The 14,542-nt window shown below is 32.6% G+C and overlaps 1 protein-coding gene across 1 annotated transcript in view; it reads right to left on the reverse strand.

The window, feature by feature from the left end:
• Positions 1 to 5,641: 5,641 nt before the first annotated feature.
• LOC120633878 (rho GTPase-activating protein 7) overlaps positions 5,642 to 14,542 on the reverse strand; it is an 85,075-nt gene continuing 76,174 nt past the window's right edge. The window contains exons 8-20 of the mRNA XM_039904258.1: positions 14,161 to 14,301; positions 13,632 to 13,741; positions 12,589 to 12,756; positions 12,081 to 12,193; positions 11,712 to 11,964; positions 11,463 to 11,566; positions 11,247 to 11,374; positions 10,332 to 10,491; positions 9,770 to 9,864; positions 8,630 to 8,767; positions 7,929 to 8,069; positions 7,012 to 7,188; positions 5,642 to 6,752 (exon numbers count right to left, since the gene is read on the reverse strand). Of these exons, the coding sequence (XP_039760192.1) occupies positions 6,638 to 6,752; positions 7,012 to 7,188; positions 7,929 to 8,069; positions 8,630 to 8,767; positions 9,770 to 9,864; positions 10,332 to 10,491; positions 11,247 to 11,374; positions 11,463 to 11,566; positions 11,712 to 11,964; positions 12,081 to 12,193; positions 12,589 to 12,756; positions 13,632 to 13,741; positions 14,161 to 14,301 (1,843 nt within the window). The 3' untranslated portion in view covers positions 5,642 to 6,637. The remainder of the gene's footprint in view (positions 6,753 to 7,011; positions 7,189 to 7,928; positions 8,070 to 8,629; positions 8,768 to 9,769; positions 9,865 to 10,331; positions 10,492 to 11,246; positions 11,375 to 11,462; positions 11,567 to 11,711; positions 11,965 to 12,080; positions 12,194 to 12,588; positions 12,757 to 13,631; positions 13,742 to 14,160; positions 14,302 to 14,542) is intronic.

A 14,542-nucleotide genomic window follows, 5' to 3' on the forward strand; every position in this document is an offset into this window, starting at 1 on the left:
TTGGTTTTATCCCCAACGCCAAAGCACTATTTAAAGGTAAGAGTAGGAAAAATACGAATTTTAGTCTGACATCTATATAGATGAATGCTGAAAATTATTATTATATATATATATATATATAATAATAATTTTCAGCATTAAACTTCGTGCCTACCTTTGCAAATACTGTGAAACAAGCAACAATTACAACCTCGGACTGTAAAAATATTTTTTTTTTGTAATCGTAACGCTATCTATCCACGCATTTTGCAAGTTTCTGGAGAGAACTTTGAGCGTATAATTTTTACTAACGATAGGCCAGCACTAGACGACAATCGTGCTTGTTAGAAAGCAATGATGAGGTCTAGGTTAGAGCACGATTATCTACGAATTAATGCCTATTCACTGTTACCTTGAAGGTACCTAATCAAGTTACACGCGGCGGGAAACACATAAGCTGAGAAGGCGTTCCACATCCTAGCGGTACGAATAAGAAACGTGGATAAGAAACGGGTGCTAATTTAATAGTAAAATTGCAACGATAACTTCCACATTTATAAATGGTTGAAGATTTACGTGAATACTTTATTATTAAGATCAAAAACGGCTCTACAATATTAATTTGGGGCTTTTTTAAGATAAGATTGCTGTGGATAAAAGGATAAAATCGCCCAACAGTACTTTCTTTTTCCCACGTCCCCACGATTTCCCTGACCCACGTTCGTGCAGAGTAACATGAGCACATATTGGCGTAGAATTCTTTCAGTACGATAGTTTTTTTTTTTACTTTAGGCTCTTTACTATATCTCTCCAAAAATGGCTACTAGCAAAGGTAAAATAAAACTCTATAATAAGTGTCATCACTTATAATGGTCCATATAATTCATAAAGAATAAATCACAATGCATTAGTTTATTATACTTAGAATAGGTATTTTACACAATAATAATAACATATATGGAGTATTAAACTTTGAACAATGTATATTTTACGTAGACCAGCATGTTGGATTAGAATATTGCGTGCATTGGAACGTTATCTTAAAATATCACCTGTCAAGAAGCAATGGTAAGTTATAGTAACAACGGTTATTCCGTCTGAAAGATAGGGGCGCTTTCATTTGAAAAGATACCTAAGATGTGCATCCTTTATCTAACGAGTAAATATATTATATCTTTTCTCATTCGCACATTCTACAACAAGCATAACACAAGCAGTTTATGTATGAATATTTCATTTGGAATATATATAAATATTTTTAATTAATAATTTGATATGGAAAATACTGTATTTATCAAACATTTCGTATACGTATACATTTATTTAAATTAACAATTACTTTTTATCATGCTTACTTCAAAATTATGATTGCAAACCCTGACCAGGAAAATAGAAAAACCTGTCTGGGGAGTGCTACATTTACATGGCAATACATTTGACAGAAGTGCTCCTAAGAAAAAAAAGGTTACAATTGTATCTGCAATATGGCGAGGTTTCTTATTTTCCTGGTTTGCTTTTACCTCATTTATTAATAAAACTGACTAGACTATTTTATTATTTCTGAATATATTATATTAACATACATAGTTTTGTAATGAATAATAAAATGTATCTAAGATACCAATAAAGTGCTCTTTGTAAACTTACTTTTTTATTTTAAATCTCAATGTAAGCGACAAAAAATCAAGTTTTGCATGATAATAAATAATGTCAATTAAAAAAAACCATAAAGGCATTCACGTTAAGAAAAAAGTGAGTCACCAATGCAACTTTGGTGCGGCTGCAAGTTTAAGGTGAATCCACTGAGAAGTAAAAACTATGACATCACAAAATTTTAGTTTAGTCGATAAAAAATGAACAATATAGATGCGTATTTAAAAAAATAAGTTCAAAGTAACCATAACTTAGTATCATTAAAATTGTCAGTTTTGATTATTTAAAATCGCATTCTATTTTGTAACCATTGATTTGCAATAATTGAATGGTAGGTATGACATGGAATTTAAGAATTTAATGTTTGATATATAATAATTATTTAATTTAGGTAGAAAGAACGATAGTGATCCATCTACTTTCATTTTGCAGAACAGGGGTAGTCAATATTTTTCGTAATTTATGGTATGATAAATTATTATTAAAAAAAATCGATTGGGGTAGCGCTGTACTTTTAAATTCTTAGCTTACTGATGATCGGTGGACATGGATCACTCACTATTTCTAAAAGCGAATGAACGTTTGGTTATTTATTATGGATATAATACAGATATAGATTATATTGTATGGATTATTTATTACTTCTCAGAAATAGTGGGTTTTTCGATTGTGTTCTCAAATCGGAATCTGCTAGGAGTACACTTGGCTCTAGGAACATTCGAATTTTGAAATACTAAATATGCAGATGGGTGCTGTTGACATATGTTTTTGGGGTAGGTACATATTGCGTATGCAATTTGACGGTTAATAACATCAATTTATACCTAAAGGCCTGTTTATTTAAATAAAAGTTCAGCTTTCGTAGTATCCGAAGTTTCCAATGGCAATTCAGCTAGTACCGTATAAAATGAACGTCCATTAATAAAATTTCATAAAAATTAATGAGATAATTCAGGCGTTTAAGTAATTTTATTTTTATTCCACTACAAATTAGCTCTTGTAATTTCAAGTTACGGTAAGTGATCATGTTCTCTAAGATGGTAGTGGAAAGTTTGGCAATTCAAATCAGTGAGCTTATATATACTAATTACATATTATCAATGATTCAAATATTAAGACTCAGTGGAGAAGATTATCATAGTGTTAGAAAAAATAAATACATTTTGCATTTATCCATATCGGTACCATAGCACACGTACAATTATAATAATGATATTATTAATTATCATTTAATTGTGATTTCACAGGTAACTAACAACACATAAATTACGTTATTCTGAGATTACTATTTATTTAAAATATCATTATCATTTATTTAATAAAATAGTTTAATATTTACAAATAATTTGTGATATTTGGCTCCATATTATTTTATCCTTATTAATTGGAAATAATTCTACTTTCTTGTACGAGTGTTCCTTACTATAGCTGGATATTAGACTTTAAACTTTTTTTATATAGTAGGTACTTTATTAAACTGTGGCTTAGTATTAAAACATGAATACCGACTTACATGAGCGCTATTAAAATAAAATTTCATTTACTTGTTTATTGTTTGAAAAAATAACTTCATATACCTAGCCAAATAAGAAACACTTCATACCCTTACGAGTAATATAACATCTAAATTGTGTAGATCTTACAATTTTATAAATCTAATTATTTACAATCAGACTTTTTACAATAAAATATAATTTATAACATTTACAAACACCAAAATTTTTCAATAGAATTACTACATTTTATAATATCAATAATAAAGTAGGTCGCCATCTTATGAAATAGCCATAGACCATAGAGTAAATAATAATATTTTACGAATAGCGAAATCACTCCAAATTTATTTTTAATATATTTTTCACTTGCAAAGATATTTTTACTGAACTAAATAAAACTTTTTCGGCTACAAAATGAAAATAAAAATATTGTGGTGTACTGAAGATTCTAGCGCTTTATAAGTCCAACAGAGCTTGACAAATTTTTCGTCATAGTTGCTCATATTCGGCAAAACAGAAGAAATAGTTTGGTAACATTATAGTTTTGTATGCGATAACAGATCTCGAAGTATTATATCCCGCCCCGCTTATAGCAAACCTGGGACATACTCCCATCGCTTAAAGCAGTATTATTGTTTGAAAATGACTTTATAAAAACCCTTTTACGCCTCCTTGTCTATGGCTATAGAGGGCGAGTTTTCTTACAGATAATAATAATTATTATTATTTACTGTGGAAAATTGTAATACTATGTGATTTTCCTGAACACAGGGCAGGTACTGACAATGTGTTATAATTTTATATTTATCTAAAAGATTCTGGAACAGTTAAAAATTATAACATCTAAACGGATCATAAAATGTACTGAAATTCATTATAATGCTCTACATAAACTTTTTCGAGTATGTGCAAAGGGTAAAATACTAACAGACAGCCACATTCTTACTGCTCGATGACCCCGCATCTGTTTTATTTTCAAAAAAAGGATATTGCCATTCACGCGCGCTTTATTGAGAGAGAGAGCCTCGTCGGTAAAAAAAAAATAGATTATTTTAATCCCCGCCATATTTCCTTGATATTTTTGTTATTTTGTTTAAAAAAAAATGAGCAATCCAAGTTTTGCCACACCGCCAGATATTTTAAGCGCTGCAAAAAGCTTCCCACGTGTCAAATATAATCCACAGAAAACGTAAATAATGAAGTGGGAATAAATATTTGGCAGACTCCAACTTTAAAGAACTTATTCAAGTGAATTTCAATAATTGTACTATACACAATGATAATTATTATGTACAATAATAATAACATATATTATTCTTTCATTAATGCTTATTTTATTTGTTCAGTAATGGATGATATTAGAACTGATTGTTTTAATGTTAGAAGTAAGCTAACTGTTTCAGAATCTTTTATATTGTGGGAATAGATAATGTATTGTATGCAACTGTTGATTCTTGGTATTAAAACACTCATGACATATTATTATCACATACCTACTCGTGTTTTAGTGCACCCTTATTATACAACAGTTGCATAAATAACTATTATACTGAATTTTACAATATAATATAGGTATGACTAGGGATATGTAATGATAACTTTACATAGGGCTTGGTAAAACATTGATTGTTTCCTGACACAAAAAACACGGAGATAATGTATTAAATTTTTTCTAATGCTAGTGGCATCATAGCTCCTCTGGATAAACCGACCAAAATATTGTATCCCGCAAAAGATTTATAAAGAGCAGCAGATATTGTGTTATCTCTTTATGTGCCCGATGCCCATATATCGTGCTAAAGAGATCGAACGACATCGGCCACGTTTTTTTTTTGCGACGTTATAGCATACCTTCTTGTCGTATTAAAATTTTGAGTTTAAAGTTATACACTGATAAGACAAAATACCGTTTCTTGGGATATCTACTAAGTATTTTTATATGGGTGTCTATAAATATTGTTTACGCCAATACCGCCAAATTTTTCATAAAGTTGTAGCAACATTCCGTCCAAGGCACTTGCGTTATAAAACGAAGTAGATAATTTTCCATACCAACGACAGAATTTTCGCGATTATGAACCTACGAATCTTAATGTAAAGATATTCATTTATATAAACCCTTAGCTTCTGATTGTTTGTATTAGTCTGTTTCTGCCAAAGTTTGTCGGTTTATCCGTTAGAGGGCTACAGCACCACATGTCAGGAGTAATTATTTATTCAGGTTTTTATTTAAAGATTAAAATTGTTGGAAGAGTGATTTCCAATTGTCGAAAAGTGTCCAGTCGTCCACCATTAAGTGAGTTATAACACCCAGTAAAATCGTGGCTGTAGTATATAGTGGATTAAGTTTATCCTAACGATGGACTCAAAACAAGGTATCAGTGGCATACTTTTTGATGCGTATCTCTAAACATTTTAATCTTTACTGTAAAAAAAATACCTACTTGGTTTATAGTGTGAGATTACATTACAATTAATACGATAATTATTATTATTATAAATTGTGATGTCTTAAATTTTAATAATATTATATATATTTACATAATAATGCACCATGGGGGGAATTTGTAATCACGAATTTTGTAGAAAATATATTTTATCTAACCTAAAAAGAACTAAAATATAATATGCATAATGCAGTCAGGCTTTTTGGTAGGTCCCTTGTGGGCAAAAGAGTTGTATTACATGTTTAAGGACCATAGACTATTTCAATTTCTGGAAATACACATTCTTTCCAGTAGGTTTATTTAGTCTGTGGTAAGCAATAGCTTACAAAGTAAAATGCAAGTAATTTTTTTCTCACATAATAATGTAATAAACCATTCCTTACAAACTTATTAACAGACCTGTATTTGTTATAAATACCTGCCTAGTTGAGCTGTTGGTATTGGTAGTTTACCCATGTAATACAATTCTTATAAGGTTTAGAATATAACACGAATGTCGGAGGTAGGTAAAACTTCTATATACTAATAAATATTTATTATTTGATCAAAAAGATTATGCTTAACATTTACATATTGCATCACGTTAATATCAGAGTTTTTAATCAGAGCCCTTGTCAGTAAAATCGCGCGTAAATAGCGTGACAAAATTATTCACGAATAATTACGATTTATTTGACATGAAATCAGGGCCCTGAACGCACATCAAAGCACGCGCAGTACCTAAAAGCAACACAAAATTCGACTTCGCTTTCACTTCACAACAGCCGTAATGCAACTTATAAATTTCAATGTCATTATCAGTATGCACCAAGTAGCTAGGAAATGATCTCATTTCAGTTTTGTACAGGAGATTCAAATCACGCTAAAAGTTCGTGCTGAACGGCGCGTGCTAATAAATGCGCATCAATAAATCACAATTGGACATTCAGTTACAATAACACAGACAGACAATATCCACAATTGAATAAAACGCCTTAAGTAAGGCATTATTTAGGTATTCACAAAGTCCTTTCAGGCTTAAGTCCAGTCCAATATGGAGTGGGCCTAAGCGGAATGTTTGGATCATACATTCGACTCGGGTCCTTCTGTATTGTGTTTGAAGGAGGCACGGATTCTTGCTAAGTACAAAGCACAGATGTGGCCGTAGCATTTGTTGTACCATTCGGGAGTTCGACCCCTAAAATAACACAAAAAATATTGTTAATTATAACTAAATGAAAGTTTTTCGCGTTAAAGAAGACGATCATCTAGCAAATTGAGTGGCCAAATATATTTAAATAGAGTGCTTGAATTGGTTTATGAGCAACGCATAATGAGTCACCAAATGTAGGAATTAGCCAAGTTCGATCAACAAGGAAATAATAGTATATAAGACAGATCATCAAAAGTTAGGTTACTTATAATTTCTAGCATCGCCGAAGGAAGAAGATACTTACATAGTATCAACTCTAGCTAAATGCACGAGTCGACTGCGACCTTTCCCAGCTGGTTGAGCTAGGTATCGAGACGCGAGAACTACTCCTCGGCCACCCTCAGTTGGTGGAGCTCCGTGAGCTACTGACGTTTCTGCAACTGCACACCAACCCCCTCCACCACCGCCTTGCTGCCACGACCTAAAAAAAATACTCTCTAAGTAAAACTTAACCACGCAAGGATGATACACATGGTGGACGGTAAGGCTGAAATTTTTATGATAGGGTTTCATCTCACCTAGTCTCGCACTCTTGCCAACCAACAAAACAAAAGAATTACAGATGAAGTCACATGGCTTACGTCAGTGCTGGCCAATATACATCTTAAAAACTGCGGTGGTGTGAAAAACGATTACGAGATTTAGGCATTATAAATCTCTCGACAAAAATACTATATATTTTGGATACTACGTGTTTTGGATTTGTTTCTTCATTAAAGGATTATGATTCCAGTCTACATTATAGGAAATCTTATTTAAACTGGAATATTTTAACGAAAGGCCTAATTAAAAAACAGTAAACATATTAAATTCATTTTATTTATTTAGTTTCATGGTTAGTACTAAAAGAAGTGATAAAGAATGAACAAGACAAGGTAGACAAGGATACACTATTAAATATCACGTCCTTCTCTTCTTTCAGATATATTATTACTTGGCGGTTTTAGACCCCGGAACCAAGTGCAAAAAAAAAAATTGCGAAGCACTACACTACATTTGATTGCCTCATGTGGTGACAAAAGGGCTGGCTCAATATTTGCGCAAAAGATCAGGCAGACTTATACAGTAATTAGTTAAGTTATAAGTTTTATCAATAAAAAGTTTAAAACTTCTCTGTCATATCGGAGAATAATAAAAATTAGGACTTCTGCGTATGTTTACCGTAAAATGCAATAATCCCTCGGTGCCAAATTGAAGCTAGAAGCCGTGATGTACTGGAACACTTCAGCATTGGGCCCCAACTTCTCGGCCACACGCCACTTCACCAGGGAATCGTCCCATATATGCCGCTCGCGGAGTATCCTGGGATGAAAGTTTTATTTTTAATTATTTCTGACTTTAAAATTTGAAAGCTATTCTAGAATGCACAAAGAATTTTTTAAGAGTTTCAACAAGAAGTGGAGAAGGGTAACTTGGTTGTAAAAACGAGGAGAAGTTTAAGGACAGGCTATTAAAAATAACGCTAGTTTAAGCGTGTCCAGCTTATACACCACAGATCGAACAGACCTTTAAACATTGATAATATTTATCACGTTTAAGGACGCGTTTGCGCGCGACGTGTAAATTTGTTTTGGGAGAAAAAAAATGGGAGATTTTGGGCTCCCTTTCTGGTTAAATTAAACCGAATAAAATACAGTTAAATATAACTACACATAGATGGGTTCCTAAAGCAGACGTCGTTAAATGACGTGGAAATTATTTAAAGTACTGAGCCCTTTTGGTTGGTACTTTTATGAAACTAGTGAAGCTATCAAGCATAATTGTTATTCTATTTGGATCTATGCTATTTATTCAACCAAAAAAGTTTTGACGAATAACCATCCATGGATACTCGTTATTCAGCTATGAATAATTAAGATTACCTTTGCATAACCTCCTGCGGCGGCGCTTCAACATCAGTTGTGGCACGCCAGAGTCTCAACGGATGGCCATCCCCTACTTTCTTGCAGCACAGTTCCACGTGAGGAGCAGCTCCTGACACTGACATCCAACCTCGTGTTCTGGAAGTTTCAAAGCTTTTATGAGAATAATTTTAGTGAAGAAGAATTTAGTTCGTGTTTTGTGTTTTTAAAGAACGCGTGTAAACAAAAGTAAGATTTCTGTAGTGTTTTATAGTAACTTTCAGACATAACAGAGAAAAAATCCCGTATTTATAAAATATAAAAAGGTGTATTGTCAATGCCGTCACGTTGAGTTTTGTTCACGGTTTTACTTGTAGGGTAGTGTTCTAGTAGTGTATGATTCGTTAGATTTATAGTTTTTTCATGCTACATTTATTGTCTATTTACTTTATCTTTTCTTTTAATTCTTCTATAGGCAAATCCAACTTCTTACTTATCAAATCATATCATAATCTAAATGTTTTCATTCGTTATGTTATTGCTTCAGAGAATAAAAAGAAAAGAAAAGATTTCTGTTTTACACCAATTTTATTTATGCCTTTAAATTTTTATATAATGATAAATATTCTATGCTAAACATAGATTCACTAATAAACATCTAGGTGGTACCGATACGGCTACTAATGATGATGAAGTGAAAATTCATCAAGTCAATTATAATCTGTTCTTTAAAGTTAACTTTGCCTCCATATTTCAAAACACTTAATGAAACGCAAACTCTCTCAGGACAGACCTTACCGAAGGCAAGTAGACCATTAGGTATCTTAAACACAAGTTTCACAAAAACTATTCTAATATTAACTCAGTGTGCTCAAAAAGTTAAACAAAAGATATCAGTGCTTATAGAATGGAAACAATAAAGAACAGATACATCTAAAATAAAGATGAGAACACCATGAGATGCTGCGCTAACACCTAAGTCTTACCTCTTTCCTGAACGGCCACTGACTCTAAAAAGGCATGAAAAAGTTAAACGCTATCAGAAATAAATAAATGAAGGAAAATTCGAAGAAACCTCTTATTCATTTACATTTTTCAATTAGTGGGTGCAATATTAGAAGGAGTTATTTGAAATTAAGTGATATAATAGTAAATACGTACTTTTCTTTGGCTTCTTTTAGCAATGCTTTGATACAGGCTTGCTGGAAGCCTTTCCAGTCTTGGTTGAAATCCGCACCCAACTCTTCAAGGGATACCTGAAAATATATGCAGAATCGAACATCAGTACATATAAATTAAAATCAACAAAGCCATCTGCAGGATGTTTGTTGTTGCACTGGATCCAAGTGCCATAATACCACGAAATTGAAAATTCATCATGATTAGCAATCGATTTGATCAACGTGATGATATAAGATGACCTGGAACTAAAATGGATATGGCAAGGAAAGGAGACAGACATTAATAAAATAGTAACACAGGCTCAGAATATGATTGAGCATAGAAAAACTTACGACATAATTAATAATTATAAAGCTTGTGATCATGATAAACTGGAAACTGAAGGTAATTTTTCTGCTGTACGAAGATATAATAACGCTGTCCCCCAAAAAATATGTCTCACTGAACCTTTTCTATTAGATAATGATTATGTAGTTAGTTTGAATTTCAACCAAGAGTGTTAGGTAACTGAATTAAGATTAATTTTGCGATTTAAACATACCGGCACGCTCTCCTCAAAGTAGTTGAATTTGCATCTTGCCAGCATATCAGCAGGCGCTAGAAACAGTTGTCGATGCTGTTGTATGAGCAGCAGTAAACACGCGTGTGCTGCTCGCGATTCACTGATTTGGCGCTGGTCTGCTATGCTTTCTATTATTGTTCTGAAATAAAGATTTAGAATACAATGAATAATAAGCTCACCATGGTCAGAACGATATATCGTGGACTTCTGGAAACTTTTATGTAAGTTTTTAAATACTTATATTAGTAAAAATGTGTGCTTATCAAAATTCTACTCTAATAACATTTATTATATAAAAATTTGAGAACAAATGAAATTAGATCCGGCTATAACGACCTGACTGACAATTTAGCCACAACTCTCTTACACTGTAAAGAAGAAACCGAGACTTTGTGGTCGTACGAGAAAGTGGTAATATTTATCTCTTCGTGAAAATTTTTAAGAAATAGGTATCCTTACAGTAGCTTCACACATTTAATATACTGCGGTTACTATCCTATTGGTTTCTTAATGACAAGGTCGCTTGGAAGCAAGCCGCTCTACTTTCATTTCACACAAGATAGAATAATGATTGTTAAATTGTAAAATGATGTTGGAAAAGATCAACTGTTTAGTTTCTTTCCGGCTTCTTCTCGGTAGAATCTGTCTTCCGAACCGGTGGTAGATTCACTACAAATAAACATACAATACGTTACTTAACACATTTTTGATTTTGAATTTTATACAGAACATTGTAAAATAAATTCGATTAATATATAGTTGCTTGCGAAGAATACTCGTTATCAGCTAATATCCAAAATATAATGGAAAAGGTTTGAATTTAAGAATATTTTATAGCTTAGATTTGTAGAATATTCTGGCAAGTTTAAGAAGTTAGTTTATTAAATTTTTTACCTATTTGAGTTGCCTTCTTTAGTACTGCCAGTGTGAGGAGGCGCGTGGTGAAGCCTTAAAAGTGTTGGTGCAAAGCAAACTGCTAAATTTGAGGCAGTCATCTGATTTACAGCCGAATGTTCACCGACCTAAAACATTTGCATAATAAATAAGATCATCATATTACTAATTAAGGTACGTAAACGAATATTAAAGATATAAGGGATAGAATCATACCTCAGCCAGAAATATAAGAAGAGATTGCAGTGCTTCTAAATGTTCTTCTGGTAATAGAAGCAGAGCACATTGCACCGCATCTGGCCTCAGTGGTTCAGGTACATCTATAGAAATATAACCAAAAGTAAGTTTCAAATTATTTTGGCCACTATATAGGTAATCTTATTAATGAAAATCAGTAATAAATTTGGCCCTATTAGCGTCCCTTGACTTACAATTCATGTTAAATTTAATGCATGTCAAACTTACGTTGAAAAATCGCAATGAATGTTTCAGTCAATTTATTCGTCAGCAATGAATCTGGCAGCTCTCTAAAATACTGTTTCACCATGTCCGCAACGTCGTGCGCTTGCGAACCATCGAAGCTTAGACTAGACTGATTTGGATCTATGGTGTTCATGTTTTCTATAGCAAAAGCCGCATTTGTAGCACCGGCAGATTCGACCATCGTCCGGAGTTTTGCAATCCTTGATTTCACACCTGCTTTTCTAAATATACCCATCTGCAAAATAATATTAGTATTTATAGTTAAGTAATCGTTTAAAATATAGTAAATATGCTTAATAATGGCAAAGTTTATAGCACTAAATCTAAGATAAGATATCATTATATGCTTACCTGATCTAATGCATTATTTTTTAGCCAATTCAGAGCATACTGTATAGGTTTTGGTAAGGAATGACCAGTCCTTTGTAGTGATACAGTTAAGGGAACGCCAAAAACAGTTTTATCTGAAAAGAGATCATTACAAATTATTGTCATAATAAAACAGGTAGCAAAAAGCAACGTATGTTTAATTATACCCTCGGGTAACTGGAATAAAAAAATAGTAAAACGAAGACAAAGCAAAAATAAACTGATTATTAATCATCTCAACAACCCATTACCGGACCACTAAAGGGAACGACTCTCCTCCCATAATCGGAAGGAAAGGCCATAGTCCACCACACTGGCCCAGTGTTGATAAGTGGGCTTCAGATCGGAGTACTCTCAGGCATACAGGTTTTCTCACGATGTTTTCTAAAACGCACATAACTAAGAAAAGTTAGAGGTGCATGCTGGAATTTGAACTCGCCCTCCAAAAGTGAAGTCAAAGGCCTAACCACCAGGCTAATAATTAACATACCTTTATAATCTGGAGTTTTTATCTTCCTTATAAGTTTTGGTAGTTCCCAATTCCATCCTGATTTATGTGAAGGACAATAACGTTCCATACATGCTGTAAGTCTTAGAAGCGCCAATTTTCGCAGGATATGAAGTTGACCACATGATAATGAGGACATCGGACGGGAAACTGAAATTAAAATTAGGATTAAGAGACTGGCCAAAATAATTGAACCGTTGAATGCTTATATTAACGAAAAATAAGAAACAATTCCGTATGTTTTATAAGGACTTGTTAAAGATCTACGGAAATATTGGGAATATCTCCTCAATGGACTGCAGTAAATCACTCACACTTAGCAGAATAGTTTATGTAATTTTGATTTGGAACTAAGGTTAAATATAATTTAAATTAGTAAACACATAATAATAAGAACAAACTAACACTTATATTTACCAAAAAATATAAGCCGTCTAACTGTTCGCTTTATTGTTTTGTACTTATGATTTTATTAGAAGAAGGAACCTGTTCTTAAATCAGTTAAACAGTCAAAAGGGAACAAAAGCTTTAAATTTAATTACAACCAAAAGTCTGTCCCGTTATTCTCTAATTATCTGCATAACTTATGTTGTAAGTTCAAGTTGAACCATTGTTCAGCAGATTTTGTTTGAATCATCCAAAAACTTTGATGATAAAACGATAATATTATCTTCACAAAAACTTGTCGATTTTATTTTATTTTATAAGCTCAGATCATGCCGTATTTTTTAATCTGTGCAAATTTTGATATAGTGGTTAGAGAGATTTATAAGTGAGTCCACTATGGTCCATGACACTCCAATAAGACTTAGCTAAGGCAAAGTATTCTTGTTCTTAGATAAAGAATCTAAGACTTAACATAATCTTGCATAAAGGCCGAATGGAGAATTAAAAATACACCCATCCAGTTACCGTGGTATGAACGTTACTGAACCAGCGCGAACTTATCTAAACGAAACTAGCACCACTTTTTAGCACATCTTTTTTTAAAATTTGAAACTTCGGTAAAGTTAAATCAAACTTACGGTAGGTGTCCGGATTCTTCTGATTTGGTGCAGGCTGTAACGTGTTGTTTGCTTTTGGACCACCATTTAGAGCATTTGTTCTAAAAGAGTACCATCTTTGAATGTTGTTTCTGAAATAGCAAGAAGAATTTATAAAATATTTGACAAAGTGTTTGTGAACATAATTAATTATAAAGCTTAATGGAACAATAACATTAATAAAAGCTCATAATAAAGGTGGATGTATAAAAACGAACATCCAATTAGATAAATACCGCCATGTTATGTCTTCGTGTCAACAAAGTAATAATTATTAGGAAAAAAGCCAAACAAAATTTATCATGATCATATAGATCATGATAAATTTTGTTTGGCTTATTGTTTTTGATGAAGATACTTACTTCTAGTAAGAAAATATTTTACTCGTGCAAATAATTTGGCCTTAGAGATCTAACCCGATTTTATTGCCGATAAAAGTTTTTTTTAGTACGCCAATATAAAACACCATCATGTTTTCAGAGCTATAGATGTGGACATTATTATAACTTACTTCTTAGTCTTGATATCAAGGCTGTCATCGTCATCATCATGATCTCCATCATGTGATCTAGACCCAGCGGAGTTTGGACTACTATCGAGTTCTGAGCTTCGTGATGCCGATTTATCTCTTTTAAGGCTTCTGTCCCGAAATCTGAAAATATTTCTTTTAATTAGATTAAAATATTCCTTTAGGGATATTATTATTTAAAGTATAAACTGTGAGCATATTATGAGCATTTGGGTACGCCGCTCATAAAATTTGCATTTAAGGTTCCATAAGGTTTTAAAATTTTAAGGAAGTTATTTATCTACAGGGTTATTTCAACCACCGAAAACTGTAGTTTTGAAGAAACAACGTAGATCAAGCTGTTCAAGCTCTGAGTGCTGGTCAA

This window comes from Pararge aegeria, chromosome 22 (assembly GCF_905163445.1).
Source record: "Pararge aegeria chromosome 22, ilParAegt1.1, whole genome shotgun sequence".
Classification (NCBI taxonomy): domain Eukaryota; kingdom Metazoa; phylum Arthropoda; class Insecta; order Lepidoptera; family Nymphalidae; genus Pararge; species Pararge aegeria.